Below are 20,794 nucleotides of genomic sequence, written 5' to 3'. Positions count from 1 at the left end.
TTGCTTTAATATAATAATATAAAACAAAACAATATAACGGTTTGTTAATATTTGCAGGTCATCAACTGAAAAGCTTGTAATTTAAAAAAAAAAGTACTTGATACAAATAATATTTAGGCACATAAAAATATAGATAGAAATTATAAAAAACCATATTAAGGAGTGTATAAGATTATTTGTGGTGTATGAATTAATGTAAATGTAGGTCACACAGGCAGATGTTTTAAAAAACGAATAACCGAACACAAACTCGGTTTTGCCTACGCTAAACTCAACATATGCCGATCGTTCGAAATACTGATTTTTTCTAACTTTTTATTTTCAATTTGTATTTTCAATAAATTCATTTTCATCATATTTCTGTTTTAGGCAATTGGGAGGGTGGATTTTGTCGAAAAAGGTTGATTTTATACCCAAAAGCTGAAATTTGTTTTAATCGATAGAATATAATGCTAAGAATAAACGTTTACCGAAAAATTTCCCAGGCAACATACATCTTTATGTACAACAATTTTGAAATAAATTATAAAAAATTGCATTTTCGCTTTAAAACTATTTTTTTTTAATAATTTAGAGTATTTTAAAAGTTATTCTAATGATTTCTTTTTCAAAATGCGTACTTTAAGCTTTAGAAGCAAATAAAGAATTAAAAATGTCAAAAAAGCCAACATTAGCGTTTTTCGAGACGATTTTTCCTTAGATTGGACATTGAATTTAAAAACTCCAAAAATTTCAGATAAAAGCTTAAGTAAAGTAGTTTCACAATACGAAATTATATTTTGATTTTATTTTGTAAAAGTTAGTTTAAAAAATCTATAAACAAATTGATATCCCGTTGCGTTTCGAGATATATACGAATGTCTGAACTTTTTTATTATTTCTTATCCACACACAAAATCTTGTGTTAATCGGAAGAATATGATGATACAATATTACAGTAAAAAGTGTACCCAAAGTTTACTACGAAAACCAGCTTATTACTAGACATTTTTAAACAAATAAAAATTTTTTTTTTTATTTTGAAATAAATTTATTTTATTGCTTAGCTAATGTTATTTAATTATTTATCTATACTCAAACAAAATGTTTTTGGGGGGATATAAAAATAAACTAGATTTATTTATGTTATAACATTTAAAAAAAATCTACATTATAAAATAAGATTCACCATGTTCAGCTTTGAATCGTAATAGAAATTTGAAATATTTACTTATAATAATTTTGTAGACGTCATAAATAAGCGGGTTTCTATGGTAAACTTTGGGTAAACCTTTTACTGTAATGTTGCAGCATCATATTCTTTCGATAAAAACAAAATTCAGCTTGTGTGTAAGAAATAATCAATGTCTTTCGAACGAAGTTCAGACGTTCGTCAAGTCTATATATCTCTTGCAATATATAATCAAAATGGAATTACACGGATTTTAAAACTACTTGACTTAACACTTTCATCTCATATTTTTGTTTTCTTAAATTCGATGTCTAATCTAAAATAATCGACTCAAAATTATTTTGAGAAAGTACGTCTCCTCTTTCAATCTAAAAAAGTGTAAATTTAAACATATTTAGTGTACAATCATTAACCTCATTATTTAGTTTTAAAAAAATGTTGTTTTTTGGTGAATTGGATGACGCATTACAAATAAATAATGCAAAACGTAGAGACGGGGTCAGAATTTGACTCATTGAATTCGACACGCACCGACTTAACGCGTTCGGTTAACATCGTACGTATCAATTTCCATAGCAACCCACTAATACATCATTCACTTAAATTCGCTACTGCATTACAAATGGATACCACATCCGTCAACGCAACTCAAGCAGTAGCATTATTGAGAGAAGGCCTGAGCCAGAGGACCGTGGCAAATCGACTAAATTTAAGTCAATCTGCTGTGTCTCGAGTGTATCGTCGGTACCAAGATACTGCTGATTATATATGTCGAACAAAAGGAGGCCGTAAACGAATAACAACGGAGAGAGGTGATCGATTTCTTGCTTCGAAATCCCTGAAAAATCGACATTTGAGTTGTGCTAAACTCAAAGAAGAGCTTAGAGAGGCCCAAGGTGTGGTTACCAGCGTTTGGTCAGTCAGGAGACTAAAGGCAGCCAACCTGACACTTAAAAGGGCAGCTACGCATCCCAAGCTAAATGCAGCAAAGGCGATTAGAATTTGCTCGCGAACATCTGGATTGGGACGACTATCAATGAAGTCAGGCATTATTCTCCGATAAGAATAGGATCTGTCTACATGGCAACGACAAGAAGCGTCGAGTCTATGGAAGGTTAGGAGAGCGATCTGGTCAATTTTGTATACGAGAAATTGTGTCATGGAGGCGGTTTTTGTATGTTTTGGGCATGCAGTTCTATGGATGGGAAAACTATGTTGATTTTCGTGCCTGGTGGGGGACGTGGAGGAGGTTTAACGGCGGATCGTAACATCAGAGACATTTTGAAGGAACATGTGATTTCATACACGGAATTTATTGGTGATGCCTTTATTTTAAAGTACGATAATGCACGATGCCATATCGCACGAGTCACCACCAAATATCTATCTGAGATCGGTCTACCTACAATAAATTGGCCTGCGTTAAGCCAGGACATAAATCCAATAGAGCGTGTTTGGGATCAGCTAAAACGAAGTGTCCGGGACAGAAATCATGCACCAAGGAGCATAATAGAATTGAGAGCTGCGCTTAATGATGAATGGAAAGCAGTGCCTCAAGAATTTATTAGAAAAGTCATCCGATCCATGCGAAATCGATTGGAAAGTGTAATTAGGAGTAGGGGTGGAAATATCAAATACTAAATAATTAAGAAATTCATTTTGTAATTGATGATTTCTGTTTTCATAACGTCCTTCTTGCGTTAGTTCCAATGATGAATATTTAGGAAACTCTGTTTGTATTGCATATTTTTTTATAATGCGTTTTCCAAATAATGCAATAGCAGTTTTTGTAAGTTCAATAATAAAGATATTGTTTGCACATTACATTTTTTTATTATCATACTTCTTACATTCAAACAGATGGTGTAATCTCAAATATCGCTTTTGAGTCGATTATTTTGCACTCAAGTGTATATAAAATTGGCCTCCAAAAAATGGTAAAATTGGCTTTGTTTTGACATTTTTAATTGTTTATATGCCTTTTACGTTTAATGTAAACATTTTACAAAAAAGTCACGTACAAATAACATTCGTTTTAAAAGAAACTCATTTATTTAAAAAAGTGGTTTGAAAATTGTTATAAATAAATAGGTTGAGACTAAAAAATTTCGGTAAATTTTTTAAACATAACATATGAACGTCATAATATATACAATTTAAAACAAGTTTCAGCTTGTGTGTATGAAACCGACATTTTTGAAAAAAGCCACCTTCTAAATTTATATAGCTGTTCCATTTCATAAACTATTTTTTTTAGTAAAATATTGCCAATAGTACTAATTAATTATTAGTTTTTTTTCGGTGTAGTATATTATTCAACTAGTTTTATATTTTTATTTAATAAATAATAAGGTTGTTACATTATTTGTAATAGTTGTAAGTTACATACAATTCATTGCTTAAACAAACTTATTGTTTGTAGTCCTATTTTAGAGAATCCTAGTTGCAAATTTTCGGTACAGCTTGACAAGGAAATGAGTAAGTAGATGTTTGACATAACCTTATAAAACATGTAGTTGGTATTAATTATTTGAATGTATTTGACGCTTTGGCACAGACAAATTAGTGCAATATTCATATGCAATTGATGCAAAAATAAATAAGTGTATACATTTCTGATTGTGGCCTACTGAATTTAATAAAAATTTTATTTGGTATTTAAAACAAGTTTAAATGCAAATATCATTTAAAAAAAAATCCAATTAAGGAAAATCTACACAGATTTCTTTTGCTCGTGGACCCATTTCCATTTATTACCATAAATTTAAAAATATTTCGGAGCATTGTTGGCGATCCTGTAATTTTCGGGACAAAAAATTCACATATCTAATCTATACTTTACTTAAATTATATGCACGCATTCAATTTATGTTTAGCCTCCATTTACAAAATATACAAAGTTATTTGAAGTAACGTGGCTCCAAGAGCATGTAATAAGTATATTAATAAAAATATTTCTCTCTAAAATCTTGCTTTTGATGAAAAGTGCGTAAAATAGTTCTTTCAGTCAGGTCCAACCTCCATACAGCGTTTGACAATATTATTGACTTTTATATTATCTTTACATAAATGCCATAATTTCGGAATTGCGATCCTGTAATTTTCGGGACAAAAAATTCATATATCTAATCTATACTTTACTTAAATTATATATACGCATTCAATTTATGTTTAGCCTCCATTTACAGAATATACAAAGTTATTTGAAGTAACGTGGCTCCAAGTGCATGTAATAAGTATATTAATAAAAATATTTCTCTCTAAAATCTTGCTTTTGATGAAAAGTACGTAAAATAGTTCTTTCAGTCAGGTCCAACTTCCATACAACGTTTGAGAATATTATTGAGTTTTATATTCTCTATACATAAATGCCATAATTTATGAGTTATAGCTCAAATTTAAGAGTGAAGATACAGCAAGGTGCGAGACAAAACTGTGGCTCTCATCCCATTCATTCGTGGCTCAGCAGCTATCTAAGATGGAGGTTCCTATTATTAATCTTGTCAAGTGCGAAATTTATTTCGTAATTCGTTTTTCGAACGCCAAACGGACTGCACCCGTGAATATTTATTCTCAGGTGACAGATGGGTATGGCGTCAAGTGTATGTCTGTTTAACACGCCCGAAAGTTATGCAGGTCGCAAGGTCGTCCACGCTAAAGAAAGGAGTGGAAAATCATCAGAGATGATCCAACGTGATATGCTTTAAATCAGGAAGATGTGAATTTATTGCTCGGACTATTGGACGTTCCTACTGTACAATATAAATAGCTTTGACTTTAAAATTGGGGTATCACTAGAGTGTAGTACTTGGATGGGTAACGCGACTATTAACATACTGACAGAACACAAGGAGAAACATCTTCACTGCGCTCGCCAGTTTCTTTTAAAGCTTCAAGAATATAAGTAAAGATTAATGGGTTCCATTGTGATGGGAGACAAAACGTAAATGTTTCAGTTTTTTCCCAAAATGAAACAAAAATCCAAACAGTCGCTTTACTAGTCGTAAAGAAGTTCAAACATATTTCTTCTGTTGACAAAGTTGTGTACCTTATTTTCGTAAGCGGATATTGCTGATGGATTTCATGGAATCTGGTATAACAATTGAATCTGGTAGTTATTGTGTAATACTAAAAAGAGATTACAATTATGTAGAAAAATAGAGCAAAAAAATGTATATTTCTATAACAATATTATTTATAAAGCAATTGAAATAAAGACAAGAGTACGGCAGGGATGTGTACTGTCTTTAATACTCTACAACGTATAATCAGAGTACATAATGAACGTGGCCTTGGCGGAATCTGGTGGTCAACATCTGATGTAGACGAACGAATACTGTTAAACAACGAACGACTGAACGATATATGTTACGCGGTTGATACAGTCATCTTCGCATATAGTCTAGAAGGATTGCAGACACTTATTACAAGAATAGCACAGTAAAGTGGATGATTTGGTTAAGCTTTTATTAATAAAAACATTTAGCATTTGGCTCAGTATGGAAACGAACTTGCATGAAGGCATTTAACGAACTTGCAGCTATTAACGGACTGGCCTATCAGCAGATGAATTATTACATGCCGCAAAGATCAAAACCAATACCGAAAAATAGTCATGGAAGCTACCCATGCCTAATTTGGGCATGATAATCAAAGAAAAAGAACTATTGCGTGTATAGAGGTAATAAAATTAAACAAAACTGATCACGACATCAACATAATATCACAAAAATAAAAGTATAAACGCAAACAACAAAGAATTTACCTACACTATCGCCTTTTCTATAATATAATAATTTTTGAAATAATTATAGGTTTAACCGTTTCCAAAATAAGATACAGAATAACCAGTAAAATGTCTAGCAGGATCTTTTACAAATGGATTGATCCAGATAAAATACTTAGGAGACTAATGGACAAAAGAATGACATACACACCACATACCAATAGCGCTATCACTAAGATGAGGATATTAAGAAGCACTCTAAGATCTCTTATTGAAAAACATAGCAAGTGAAGCCTGAAAATGAAGTTAAGAATAACAAATAGGATACTCATATCAGCCATAACATATGGATTAGCAGCATGAGACCAAACCAATAGAAAATAGATTGAAATAGCACAAAACCATATTATTATATTATTGGAAAGGCTAAAAATATTTCCACATACGTATCAGATAGTTTGTATACAGAAAAACCAAAGAGGTACAAATCCTAGATACAACGATTACTATTTAAATGGGAATAAGCCACAATTAAAGGTTAAAATATTTTATTGACGTTTCAATTTCTACTTCGGAAATCTTTCTCAAAATACAAACATTGAATTGTATTTTGAGAAAGATTTCCGAAGTGGAAATTGAAACGTCAATAAAATAATTTAACCTTTAATTGTGGCTTATTCCCATTTAAATAGTAATTACTTAAACATGCCACAAGAAACTACCTTCAGAACAATATTAGATAAAATGAATTTAATAGCATATGAAACTTTTAACAAACTAAGAAACCATCCAAACAATGGAGTAAGGAACTTGAACTACAATTAAAAGTACTACAATCAAATATTAATTAATGCTAGCACTAGATCTGGAGAATAGATAAGTTAACTAAATAGGTTGTGTAGTTTTTAAAAAATCCAGAAGCACATACACGAGATAATGTGAGAATACTATTTACCTGGGAATGTATACCTCAGCCCAGGTTAAGTAATACTATTTTACACCATTTAATCAACTTTTTGTGAGTTTAAGGTTATCAAAATAGGGACAGCAATTTTTTCCACAGATACCCTTATGTGGCGGAAACTATCACTCTAACCAAGACTATGGATTCGAAATTTAGAGTGACACAGAGACGAATGAAACGGTCTAAGCTGAGAATGACGTTGTGGGAGACGAATAAGAAACGAAGATCTGCGAAGAAGGACGAGTATTGCTGATGTTGTGAAACGCATATCGGAACTAAAATGAAACTGGACAGGTCATGTAGCGACAACGCACGACTCACAATGGACGAGCAAAATTCCAATTTGTAGGCCAAGAGCAAACAAACGTAGTAGAGGAAGACCACCTACACGTTGGGCTAACGAAATCAGGCATATCACGAAAATTTGGCAACAAAGAGCACAAAACCGTAAAGAATGGAGATGTTTAAGAGGGGCCTATGTCTAGCAGCGAACATAATAAATGAAGGCTAGATGATGATAATGACCCCAGATGAAGCAACCGCGATTCTTGAGCATTGGCGCTGTGCACCGTTAGACACAGGCTTGGTGATAAGATCTTCTGAATGGTCGGCCAGTGAGGTAAACACCGTTTGCCAAATCAGCAGCCGATACAATACTTTAGTGCAGAAAGTAAATAATTGAGGCAAAAACGAAGGTCACTGTCTCGCCAGACTAGGTAAAGGTAAAATATGGAAAAGGCGCATAACCCCACCGCTACTAAAGCTCCAGAAATCTCATTTTCTGGAGCTGGGATTTACTTTGTTGTGTTTTTGTTTATAGCTGTCGCTGTAATAATGTAATAATAATAATTAATACTGGGAGTTATTTACAAAGATAATTATATAAATCGTATCAGACAAGTAGTAAACCTAATAAACATATCAATAGAGGAAATTAATTTGCTTGACCAATGAAATACTATCCAGCAGTTAAAAACGAGACTGATATTCCTAGAGAACTAGAAGAGATATTCCTATCTAAAAATATTGTAACTGATTCTCCAGTGAATATAATGTAATTCTAAACAATAGATATATGACCGTACATTGCAAAGTTAAAATATTTAAGGTATATTATGTGGTATGGAAAACACGAGAAAAAAACATCTGGTCTGGAGTCTGGGTCTGGAGTCCACCTTCCAAGAGAAATTTGACGGATGAGTCAGTATTTCTAAATCCAAAGACATAGAAGAAGATGAAAAATGAACAAGATGGCCGCTAACGACTCTAATTGTAGTCGTACATAGAAATATTGCTCTACGTTTTTCATTAAATGACCTTTGCTCAGTAAGTATTGTGATAGTTGTGACACATTTAGATATAGAGTCGCCAACATGTTGGATAAATTTTGAGGTTTTGCCAATAGGACAAAACCGGTCATCAAAAATACATTATTTTATTTCGCTAGATGCTATTTCGATGTATATGTTGTTATTAATGTTGAGTTAATAAAGCAATTGATTACAAATCGCTACGAGCTTACTAACCAAACACATACATACAGACACACAAATACACATACACACACACATACACACACACAGACACACAACTACAGAGTGTAAACATCATTTGATAGTCAGCATTGTTAGCATGACCTTATGATAAGGGAATAGATATAGGATGAAAACTTACATTAGTAATAACTCTACCTTTAATACTTCACCTACACTGTAACCGATTTTTGCAAGATATTGAGAAATAAAAGTATAATTACCAGATTACTTGAAAAACAAAATACACAAAGGTAATTAGATACCTGAAATATGACGTAAATGACCATAAACGATAGAGAATGTTATTGTATCTGGATTAAGTATTATTCAAAAGTACTGTGATAGTTTAGTCGTCAGAGATCTGACCCCTAAAAATCATACAGACAAGCTCAATTTTGATGAGAATATTAATTTAAGAATCTGAAAAAAATAATGTGAAATAGTTTACCACTTTTACCCCCGGATTTCTCCTAAAAGGGGGTGGGAAAAACGCAAAAAAATCGATTTACCAAGAATTTATTCGTCACAAGATAATACAAAAAAAATGTAGCTAAAATAATTTTGAACAAAAATGTTCATTAGCACGTTTTTTAAAATGTAGAATAAACCGGTTTCTCAGAAACAAATCCTGAAACGACCGGCGATTTTGAATGTCAGTTACACGCGCGAAATCAATGTTAAATAAAATTTGTATCAACTCGGCGGTAAAAATTCGATATCTTTTGATCGAAATGACATATCGACAAAAATCAAAATGATTTTTAAAAATGAAGAGAGCTCCTTTCGCATACATATTTTTGTATTTTGCCGCAAATAAAATCAGTTTCCATAAATCCGTTCAATAAATCAATAAATCACGTTGCGCGATTTTTGCCATTTGTTACGATTCTCGTAGTATCAATAAAATGTATTAATTTCATTGACCAGTCTTAGTGAAATTTCCACTGTTAGAGACCAATCTTTAAAACCTATAACATGAAATTTTAATTTTGAGCTGTGGCAACAAATACGAAGCATTTTAAATAGGTATGACTAAAAAATACAAAATTTAAATTTTTACATTACAAACTATCACACATCATGGAAATGCCTCCAAAAAGGACGGTTTTGTGTGTAATTTGAAGCAGAAGTTAAAACATTTTGAAAAACCTACTAGTGTAATTGAAAAAGAGCAGTTTCAAATTCTGTACTATTTGTTGCCAAAACACAAAACTAAAATTTCATGATGCAGATTTTAATGATTAGGCTCTAGCTATCGAAACTTTGTAGTGGTCGGTCAGTGAAAGGGATAAACTGTATTGATCTCATAAAAATCATAAAAAGTGGTGAAAATCACGCCACGCTTATTTATTTAATACCCTTATAAAAACTAAGTTTGCGGCAAAACACACAAAAATGCATACGAAAGCTACACCCTTTATTTTTAAAAAGCATCTTATTTTTTGTCAATAGGTTACTCTACTCAAAAGATATCGAATTTTTGCCGCCAAACTAATACTAATTTTATTGAACATAGATTTATTTTGAACGTATAAGTGACATTCAAAATCACCGATCGCTTTAAGCGTTGTTTCTGAGAGAATAGTTCATTCCACACGAAAACTGTTAATAAATATTTTTATGTCATACTAGTTTATTATTGTGTTTTTATTGCTTAGTTACCAACTGCGTAATAGTGTACTTTATGCCCGCGTGGACATAAAGTGTAATTTAGGGCCAGCACGGGCGTAAAGATACAAACAAACGTAACTTATTAGAAACATCTTTATTTAACAAATTTTCAAAATATTACTTAGAATTTACATAAAACTGGCAATTATGAAAGGATCCAGTGTTGTTTAGATTACATTAAGATCTCAAAAATATCTTACATTTTCTCGATTTTAGTTTGACACATTTAAATAAATAAACAGTAAATATTGTCAAAATGAAATCGAATTTTCGGCTTTTTTAGAACATATTTATTTGTAGATGCAATAACGAACTACTATGACATAAAAACTTGTATGCACCGAGGGTATTAATAGATGTATATGCCCTCGGGCCACTTACAAACCCTGAGGCCAGAGGCCCTCGGGTTTGTAACATCGTCGCCCTCTGGGCATAAACATCTATTTAATACCCTTGGTACATAGATACTACTATTCAAAAATACCTTAGCTACATTTTTTATTTGAAATATTTTTTGTGGCATACAGATATAAGCATACAGAATAGCAGATTCCTGCTAAATCGAATTTTTCCATTTCCCCCCCTCCGCGAAGGTGGTTTTAGGAAAAAGCCTAGCGATAGAAGTGGTCAATTTTTTACATCTTTTAAAGCGTGCCAAAATTGACATTGGCGGCAAAATTCAGCCTAAACGTATGGTTTTTAGAGGTTCGGTGGCATTTTCGTCCCTGGCAACTGGAGTATGAATAGACTCATGAAGCAGACAACAAAATGTATAAATATACAATTACCATTTAAAAAAAAACAATACTTGCACTTTTTGAAAAACACTTATGCCGGTATCTGTAATACATTTGTTATATTACGACTTTATATTTAAATTTATATCTATAAATAAGATAAATTATTGAATTTTAAATAATGAGTCAAGCTGCAAATGACCTTCCACACTTTTTATAAGGCTATGTCTTCACTAATTTAATGCATTACATAGCGTAGAGCAAACACATTATTACATTTATTTTTTGTACCGACTTTTAAGTGTCTTTTAATTTTGGCGAGGTTTAGAATGCTGCGAAGAGGAAGGAAACAAAAAAGGAGTTCCGTAGTAGTTTATATATTTAGATACTATCGGCACTACGTCGCCTGCGTCCTGGTCCTCCTGCGAAATTCGCTGCTGCTAATCCCATCAAATGTTTAGCAGCTTGTGAACCAGAAAATCCGCGTCCAAGGCCGAGATCCAAACCACGTTTTGAGCTGAAAACATATCAGAATATTAGTAATAGTATTTATCGTATTTAAGAAATTGTAAGTAAGCAAATTATTCAATTACATGGCCTCTTTTCAGTACCTTATCTACAATCGAATCATGCGAATTCGGAACTGGATGCAAATGATCTTTTTATGAGGTTTCGCCATGAAATATTAAATGTCCTACAGAGCTGTCTTAACTTAGCATACTTTCTAACATACGTATTTTGTGTCTTCATTATAATGTCGAAATATTTTTGTGTGTGTTTGTTTTTTTTTAATAATTATTATATACTTTAAATACGCGAAGATATTCTTATTTATTTAAACAATTTTTTTAACAATAATTATCAATATTCGTAAAATAGTCTGATTCGTAGAGATTGAGTTTTCAATATTATGACAAGTTTGTTTAAAGTAATCTTCTTCTTCAGTGCCTTATCCGGTCCGGATGTTGGCAATCATCAAGGCTATCATGGTTTTGTTGACTGCTCTGCGAAACAGCTCCGCTGAGGACATCCCAAACCATTGTTGGAGACTTTTCAACCACGAGATACGACGGCGTCCCGGTCCTATTCTGCCAAATACTTTACCCTGCATAACAAGTTGAAGAATTCGATATTTTTCTTCGTTCCGCATCACGTGGCCGAGGTACTCAAGCTTACGTTGTTTAATTAAATTAAGCACTTCTTTTTCTTTTATCATGCGCTGTAGGACCTCAACGTTGGTGATATGGTCCACATAAGATATTTTTAGTATCCTTCTGTAATGTTTCTGTTTAAAGTAATACTAAATAATAATAAAATAAAAATATTTTCCCCGTCCGGCCCCGATATCTAGTAGATCATACAGCTTTATATTGGTTCTGACAAATTTGTTAATTAATTACTACTAGTTAAAATTAAAAATATAATTTAATTTTTATACTGTTTGCAACTTAAAGTTAAATGTGACAGTGTACTGAAAATCGTAGAATTCTGTGAGTACAAAACTGCATTATTAATAACCTTAAAATCAGAAGTTTAAAATTCAAAATATTTTATCGAATTCAATTCAACTTATCGACTATCGAAAACAATTTTTTGCTGGTTGTTGCTGCTAACAAATGATTAGGCTGCAGTTCAATTTTATTAAGTGGCCAGGTCCGGCTTCAGATCCTCTGTGCCAATGTACGTAAATTCTCAGCGGGAAGATGGATGAATCGGAATTAACTACTACCTCACGATATGTACCCACTTACCCACTACGTCACATATCTTACTCCAATGCATTAAACAGTTTCAAACATCCTTCAAAAGACCAAGGTATTATACTTTCAACCATAAAAGGAATAAAAGTTTTTGAATATGTAAAAGCTGTTGGATCAATATTACAGCCCAAAAATGTTGTTTGGGCATCTAAAATAGCAAACAACCGCATCTGCATCTACCTTTTCTCTAAATATGTAGTTAATCAATTTCTCAGCTCTCACAAATATATAAATATTGATGGTAACCAGATTGAAGTAAGAAGACTTAACCCCTGCCCAGAGACTAATCATATCTAATGTATGTCCTACTATACCTAATAGCATAATTGAAGAGAACTTAAAAACTATGGGTATAAAATCCGCCTCCAACATGACGTTTCCACGAGTAGACATGCAAGACTCAGAAACCAGCCACGTGCTCAGCTTTAAAAGGCAAATGTTCATAAATCCTTTAGAAAATGCATCAATTCCTGACTCATTTCTAACCTCATTCGATAATACATTATATCGACTATACATTTTCATAGATGGTTTAAACTGCTCCAGATGCAAGATTGTCGGACATCACGATTCTGACTGTCCTTCTTTATCATCATCAAGCAGCTTAATTAATCAAATGGAAACTGACCACCGCGTGAATATACATAACATTACCAATGAAGAATATAATCAGCTACAAGAACAACCACTAAACCAATACCAAGAAGATAACGAAACATTAATGGAACCAGAACCCAATACCATACAAAATTACGAATTAACATTAGGTACAAACTACCAAACCACTTCCTCACAAACAAACAATGAATTACAAATATTGAATCAACCAAAAATATTCCAAGATAACTCCTTAGTGAAAGCGATAGAAAAACCACTGAAGTTACTTATGCTACTAAAAGATAAATCTCCTCTCCTGAAATCCTTGAAAATGACCTACCTAATCCCGATACTCAAAAACATATGAAAAAGCCTAAACCCCAAGAATATATGTCAATTAACCCTTCTTCTACACTTACTTTTTAAGAAATATGTGATTTTCCGGCAAAATCCCTTCACTCGAAACATCCTGAACTTAATGTTAAAAATTATTCAAATAATATTGCAATAATCATGCAACTGAAATACAACTGCAAACAAATCTCGAAATAGTTGCAGTGTCAGTCACCCACAAAATTAAAATCAATATTTGCAATATTTACTTACCTCATCCTACTGATTTAGACATAACTGAACTAAGCAATGTTTTAAACCAAATTTCACACCCAAAAATAATATTAAGCGATTTTAACTGTCACAACAATACTTGGGGAAGTAACAAAACCGACAGATGTGGCAATCTCTTAAATAACCTCATTGATAATTTAAATTTAGTTTTACTAAACACTGGCAAATCTACTATACAGCGTTCCACGTTAAGAAAATAACATTGCGGAGATAGGGCCATGTATTTCTTATGGACGATAGAAGCGCAGCGATGCCACAATGAACACAAGCACGATTCAGGGATGTATAATTTGTATTTTCGTTTTCACAGACATGAATTAAATAATTGTTTTTTAACGTAATTGACCAAAAGTGTCCATTCGAAACAAGAGATGAAAAGTAGGGAAAATGATTTTAATTAAATAAATAGTATTTACAAAAGATAATTTTATTTTATCTTATTTTAATTATAGTAACGACAGTTTATTTGTTTTTCGGTAAGAATATCATATACCATGAATCATAGAAATCAGTAGAACATATTGCTTAGTTAAATCATGCACTTTGCCGGCTACTAAAGATTTAAAAGCAAATAAACGGACCGCTTGGAATGCGTATATCTAATTACTAATTGCAACTTAAAATAATACGGTGTGCGTATGTCAGCGATTTTATGTCATTCTCTGAGACTACATTACATAATGATAATAAGGCTTTGTGGTTCTTTAGTTGTTATTCTGACTTTACAGTTAAATGTTAATAGAAAATGTAAATTCGAAAAATATATCGACAATCTAGTAAACCGCATGCCTGAGAGTTTTGGCAACACTGATCTCCATAAGCCTAATGTTATTTTCTTAACGTGAAAAGCTCTATAGGTTCAAATCATACAATGGTACATTTTCTGCCATAGATCTCTCTTTATGCAGTCCGTCGCTAGCTCCTTTATTTATACTGGAACACATTGGGGTATTTATATGATTGTGATCATTTTCCTATCACGATAACCATAAACACTAATGATAATTCAACCTTTTCAATTCACCAGATATGAAAAATAAAGTTATTGACTGGGATTTATATCGAACACTGATAGAAGAACAATCAAACAAATCTAATTTAACCAATAACGCAAACTAAAATCTTGAAATATTTAATGACATTATTATTTCTGCAGCGATAATCGCAGCGGGAAAAACAAAATGACTCAAAGGCAGCCAGTTCCTTGGTGGAATAATGAAATTGCACAAGCTCTCACTTTGTCAAAACACGCTTTTCGTTTACAAGAAACATAAAACTATCGAAAACCTTTTAAGGTTTAAACATCTCAGAGCTCAAAGCAGACAATTAATCAAAAAAGCAAAACGAGAAAGTTGGAAAAAGTACATTTCTTTAATAAATCCTTCCACTCCCTTAGGCAACATATGGAACAAAGTCCGCAGAATAAAAGGGACAAAATACTTCCGAGGTATGGCTAATATAATTCCAATTTTTATATATAATAAACCAAAAGACAATCCAAATTCCTATCGTCCAATATCACTTACGTATTGTACCTACAAGAAAAAATCCTTAATTATCGTCTTAAATGGCACCTTGAAAATAATAACCTAATAAGTATCTGACAAAGTAGATTTCGTACGAGTAGATCCAGAACAGACAATCTAATAATACTTGAATCAAGTTTAGTATACATGAATCCTTTTTGCATAACCAAAAACTTGACACAACATGGAGACATTTTATATTAAAAACACTTCAAGAATGGGATGTTCAAGGGCATATGTTGTCCTTTATTAAAAATATTCTAGAAACACGATCTTTTCAAGTTAGAACCAATGGATTTACATCTTCTAAACGAGTACTTCAAAACGTAACAATGTAACTCTGGGAACACATGTACTGCAAACTACCTTACACACAATTGAAAGCTGGTCGCAAACCACAGGTTTTATATTCTGTAGTGAAATGACACGTTATTTAATTTTTATCAAAAGAAAAAATTATCCTAACACCACCTAATTAACACCAAATGGAGTTGTCTTAAAATACGCAGAAGAAATAAATTTCTTAGGACTTTCTTTTGAACATAACTTAAACTGGGAAAGCCACATAACCAATCTGCAACTTTCTTGCCAATCCAGAATTAATCTACTAAAAATGATATCAAATACCTCTTGGGGGCAGATACAACAACCTTACTTACTCTATACAGATCACTAATACGAAGTAAACTAGACTAAAGCTGTTTATGCTACGATACTGCTAACAAAACATCTTTAAAAAAACTTGACTACATTCAAAATATGTACTTGAGATTAGTTTTAGTTGCCACAAGAACTACTCCAGTAAGTAGCTTACAAGGTCTGGCTAATGAACTGCCCTTAAGCCAACAAAGGCAACTCCTATCACTAAATTACGTTGCCAGAATTTCAGCAAACAACAGCGACATAACCTACTTAACAACACTTTTCAGAACAAATATATTGTCTGATATTTACAGAAACATTGCAATAAAAAAACAACCATTTCTTAAGCGAATAAAATGTATTGGTCTTAATTTAGAACAGTTCAGTCTTCCTATGCCTATTTATGTAAATTTTCCTCCTTGGATGATCAAACCTCCAAAAATAGACACGTCTGGAAAAGAACTCCCGAAACATTCCACACATCCTTTCCTTATACGGCATATACAGCTTATAAAAATGTAATATCCAAATACCCAACAACCCATCAAATCTTCACGGATGCTTCCAAATGTGATAAAGAACATGCTGCAGCCTACATATACGAAAACGTCAAGTCTGCCATACGAATCACAACACATTGTTGTATGTATACTGCGGCAATTCACCAGGCCATGAAAAAATGTGGTTTTATCAATGAAAGAAAATTTGTTATCATCACCGATTCAATGAGCTTATTACTTGGAATAAAACAGCTATATATAACTCACGCCATACTTCTCAAGATCAAAAAAGAGTTAGCTTATCTACAGACTCAACAAAAATATATCTCCTTCATCTGGGTACCTTTCCATATGGGAATAAGTGGTAATGAGGAAGTGGACTCTCTGGCAAGCAATGCAACAACCAACCCAAGTATTGCTATCATAAATCAAATGCCTTGGACCGATCACAAAGTAAATATCAAAGCCTACATGTACAGAGCGTGACAAACTACTTGGGATCACACTGCCAACAAACTCAAAGAATCTCTTAGTCAAGTAGGAACCAAACTTATGTTACCAAGTAATAGAAAAGACCAAGTGATCATCAACCGACTCCGAATAGGACATACTTTCCTTATCCACAACCATATTATCTTCAACCAGGAGGCTGCTCCGATGTGTACCAAGTGCAACACTCAGTTGTCAGTGAAACATATAATTGTCGAGTGTCCAGTGTACCAGAATGAAAGAATCGCGTGTGCCCTTAGTGACAATTTAAAAAGTATACTAACGTCAAAATTACAGTCTTTATTAAGTTATCTTAAAATGACTAAACTTAAACCAGATTGTAAAAAAAAATTTTTTTTATGTAACAATATGTATCTTACTGTTTGTGTATGTCCCCCTCTAATAACCCTTAGTGGTTGATGCGGGTATATTTTTTTAAATAAAAAAAAATATTGAATTGGTTAATCGTGTGAGTCCATTTCAAACTAGGTAGCAAAAATAAATGACAGACTTACTCAAAATCTATTGATTTAGTAAGCGACGACCAGTTTCGACCACTATAGTTTTCTGGTCATCATCAGATTACCGGTAAAGTACAACCTTTAGAATGCTGAAACAATTACATATTGGAATTCTAACAATTTAACCCACTATCGCTCTCAGGTAGCTATATATACCACAAGCCATTACGGCTTATTTTGTCATCAGAGTTGTGGTGAAAACAATCCTTGTAGGCGCAGTCGATACACTGAATGCATGATGGTACGTATAAATACCGAAAACCTATATGCGGCGTGGCAACCACGTACTTTTCACAAAACTGGTATAATAAGCTACCAGACCATCTTTCTGGAACAGTCTTTTTAAAAAATCGTTCAATTTTATTTTTGTTTGTTTTTGAACACGTATCATTTGGAATAAAATACTTGGACAAAAATTGAAGGTAAGTGTCAAGTGTACTTTTTTTATTATTTCTAATTAGCAGATAATTCTTTAAAAGCATCGGAATATTTATTGCAGGAATAAATATGTTTTATAAGAATTCTAAACCCAAAATTTTTTGTTTTTATTTATCCCAAAGTACAAACAATTTTTATTTCTTAGTTTTGAAATTTATGTCAGTTATTAAACAATATTGTGGCAACAAATTTCTATAAAAATCATGTTGTCTGACATTAGCCCTTTGGAAAAATATTTTTAATCATTTTAAGAATTGTACCAAATAAAAGTTTATTTTTTCACATACTAAACCAACAAAAATTTTGAGATCGCTGTTTACGCACAATACTAAAATTTTTAAGGATACATTAAAACAAAGTTTAGTATTTATTTGCTAGACAAGGTTCTATAAGATTTTAAATTATTTATGAGGCCTGTTTTTTATTACAATTTTTCCAATACATTATTTGTGTTTTTTTAAATGTCCCAAAACCGACTGCTTACAGAAGCTAAACTCTAGTATAGAGCGGACCATCTAAGCGATGAAGAGTATTGTCTTTCCGAATTCGATGGCGATGAGGATGCGAACGACAATTTCACTAAGAAAAGCTCAATTTCCAAAATTTCGTCACAATCCTCGAGTACTAGTATGGACACCCAGCCGACATGTCCCAGTGCTTCATAACAGTACTTGAAAGGGGTGTGCCAATGTACTCTTACAAGAAAGAGAAAAAATTCTAACGGAAGATTTTGATGATTCGGATCGACTTTAATCCAGATGATGGATTTGCTTTTAAACACAACAAGTTGGCTTAAACACTTTTTCTGATGAAGAAGACGAGGATGAACAACTGTTAACATTACCTCAAGCCAGAAGTTTATTAACTCCTGGCGATAAAGACGAGAAAGAAGAACAAGCTCTTGCTCCTTCAAATCAATCTTTTGTGTGGTCCAAGAAAAACGTCCCCAATCTCCTTTTCGAATCATTTGATTTTACTGAATCTGTAACCATCAATTTTGACATTAATTCAAGTAAGCTAATCGACTTCTTCAGAGTTTTGTTTAGTGGGAGTATCTGTCAAACTATTTTCAAAGAATCGAACTTCTACGCTGGCCAGAAGAATTCGCAACTTTTTATGGATATGGAAGAACTCAACGCTTTTTTGGGTATTCTTATAGTCATGTGGTTCCACAGCCTTCCAACAATAAGAACATACTGCTCTAGCAGTAAAAACTTTCATGTTGAACGTATGACTAAAGTATTTACATTAAAAAGGTTCCTGAGTCTTGAGATTTTTGCGTTTAAACAATAATGAAAATATTCCCCTACCGAAAATTAAAGGGTTTGATTGGCATCGTACAAACTTAGATTACTCATAAACCGTTTCTTAGATACCTTTCAAAATAATTTTACGCCATATAAACACCTACCTATAGTATAGTATATGTACTTTTAACCCTGGAACTGCACTGTTGGGTTTCAGAAACCCAGAGAGTCATTCATTGCAATGTGACATGTGCATGAGTGGTTTATGTGTGTCGTCACTTTATGTAAATTCAGTCTGTCGTAAGCCGAGTTAGAATACGGGTCATCCGCTACATTTTAGTGAAACAACGAGGTAAGATATTTCCAGAAGTATAAGCATGGGTACCCCGGACCCAAGGGTGATGTTTACGGTAATAATTTTGTTTCAACTTATTTTTATTTATTTTAGTATAATGGCGTCAACTAGTAGAGAAAATAGTCGAGTAAAGGCATCAACTAACAGTTTTGCACTCAAATGAAGAAATCATTCGTAAATGCAATGATATTAAACAGCAGAGTTACACAAGACTAGTAACTAGCACAGAAGTGAAGGCTTTCATTGGGCTGTTATTTTTAGCAGGTGCATTACGAGTATCTAACTGTAACTTAGATGAACTTTGGTCAGTAAAATTTGGAAATGGAATATTTCGGACGACGATGTCACAGCAGCGATTCCAATTTATAGCCTTATATCTGAGGTTTGATAGTAAGGACAGTAGAGCAGAAAGAAAATTAGTGGATAAATTTGCACCTATACGAGAATTATTCGACATTTTTGTGAATAACTGTAAATCGTACTATACACCATACGAATATTGTACTGTAGATGAACAGCTTGTAGGATATAGAGGAAAATGTCCATTTCGAATTTATATGGCTAGTAAGCCTGATAAGTGTGGAATAAAAATAATGATGCTAGATGATTCAAAAACATATTATAGGCTCAATGCAATTCCATACGTTGGAAGAGTAACCACAGAAAACAATGAATCAGTACCGGCTTATTATGTTCGAAAACTTTCACAACCAATACATGGAACTAACCGAAACCTCACTGTTCATAATTAGTTTACGTCAATTTTCTTAGCTGAACAAATGTTAGAACAGTATCAATTAACTCTCCTAGGTACTTTGAGAAAAAATAAGAGAGAGATACCTGCTACATTTCTCAAGAAAAAAAAGAAGTAGGTACATCGCTATTTGCTTTTGATAGAAATAAAACTCATAAACTTCATATACTCCTAAACAAAACAAAATTGTTCTTTTGCTGCCACCATTGCCTTCTGATGACTCTCTTAATGCCATTACGGGTAAGCTTAATATTATAAATTCGTATAATTAAACGAAGGGAGGAACAGATACATTTGATCAGCTCTGCCATTCTTACACTACCTCACGGAAGACCAGACGTTGGCCGCTACGAGTTTTTTTTCAATAAACTTGATGCTAGTGGAATAAATGCAATGGTTTTGTTTTCTCTCTCAAATCCCCACTGGAAGGAAAGTAGAAACAATAATCGAAAATCTTTTCTAAAGCAGTTAGGAATGAGTCTAATTGAACCATGTTTACAAGAACGATCGACCGTGGCTACTTTACAAAAAACA

At 32.8% G+C, this 20,794-nt stretch overlaps 1 protein-coding gene across 7 annotated transcripts in view; it reads right to left on the bottom strand.

The window, feature by feature from the left end:
• Positions 1 to 6,538: 6,538 nt before the first annotated feature.
• The window catches only part of Dh31 (diuretic hormone class 2), a 710,452-nt gene continuing 696,196 nt past the window's right edge, over positions 6,539 to 20,794 (bottom strand). For 4 of the 7 annotated variants that reach the window (XM_072537472.1, XM_072537475.1, XM_072537474.1 and 1 more), the window contains one exon: positions 9,166 to 11,321. In XM_072537472.1, coding sequence (XP_072393573.1) covers positions 11,186 to 11,321 — 136 coding nt within the window. In that variant the 3' untranslated portion in view covers positions 9,166 to 11,185. Of the gene's footprint in view, positions 11,322 to 20,794 lie in introns of all 7 variants that reach the window. The other 3 variants (XM_072537480.1, XM_072537477.1, XM_072537479.1) reach the window with 3 other exon arrangements.

Source organism: Diabrotica undecimpunctata, chromosome 7, assembly GCF_040954645.1.
Source record: "Diabrotica undecimpunctata isolate CICGRU chromosome 7, icDiaUnde3, whole genome shotgun sequence".
NCBI classification, from domain to species: Eukaryota; Metazoa; Arthropoda; class Insecta; order Coleoptera; family Chrysomelidae; genus Diabrotica; species Diabrotica undecimpunctata.
The sequence above is the reverse complement of the archived record's forward strand: the minus strand, read 5'-3'. Positions and strand labels throughout refer to the sequence as shown.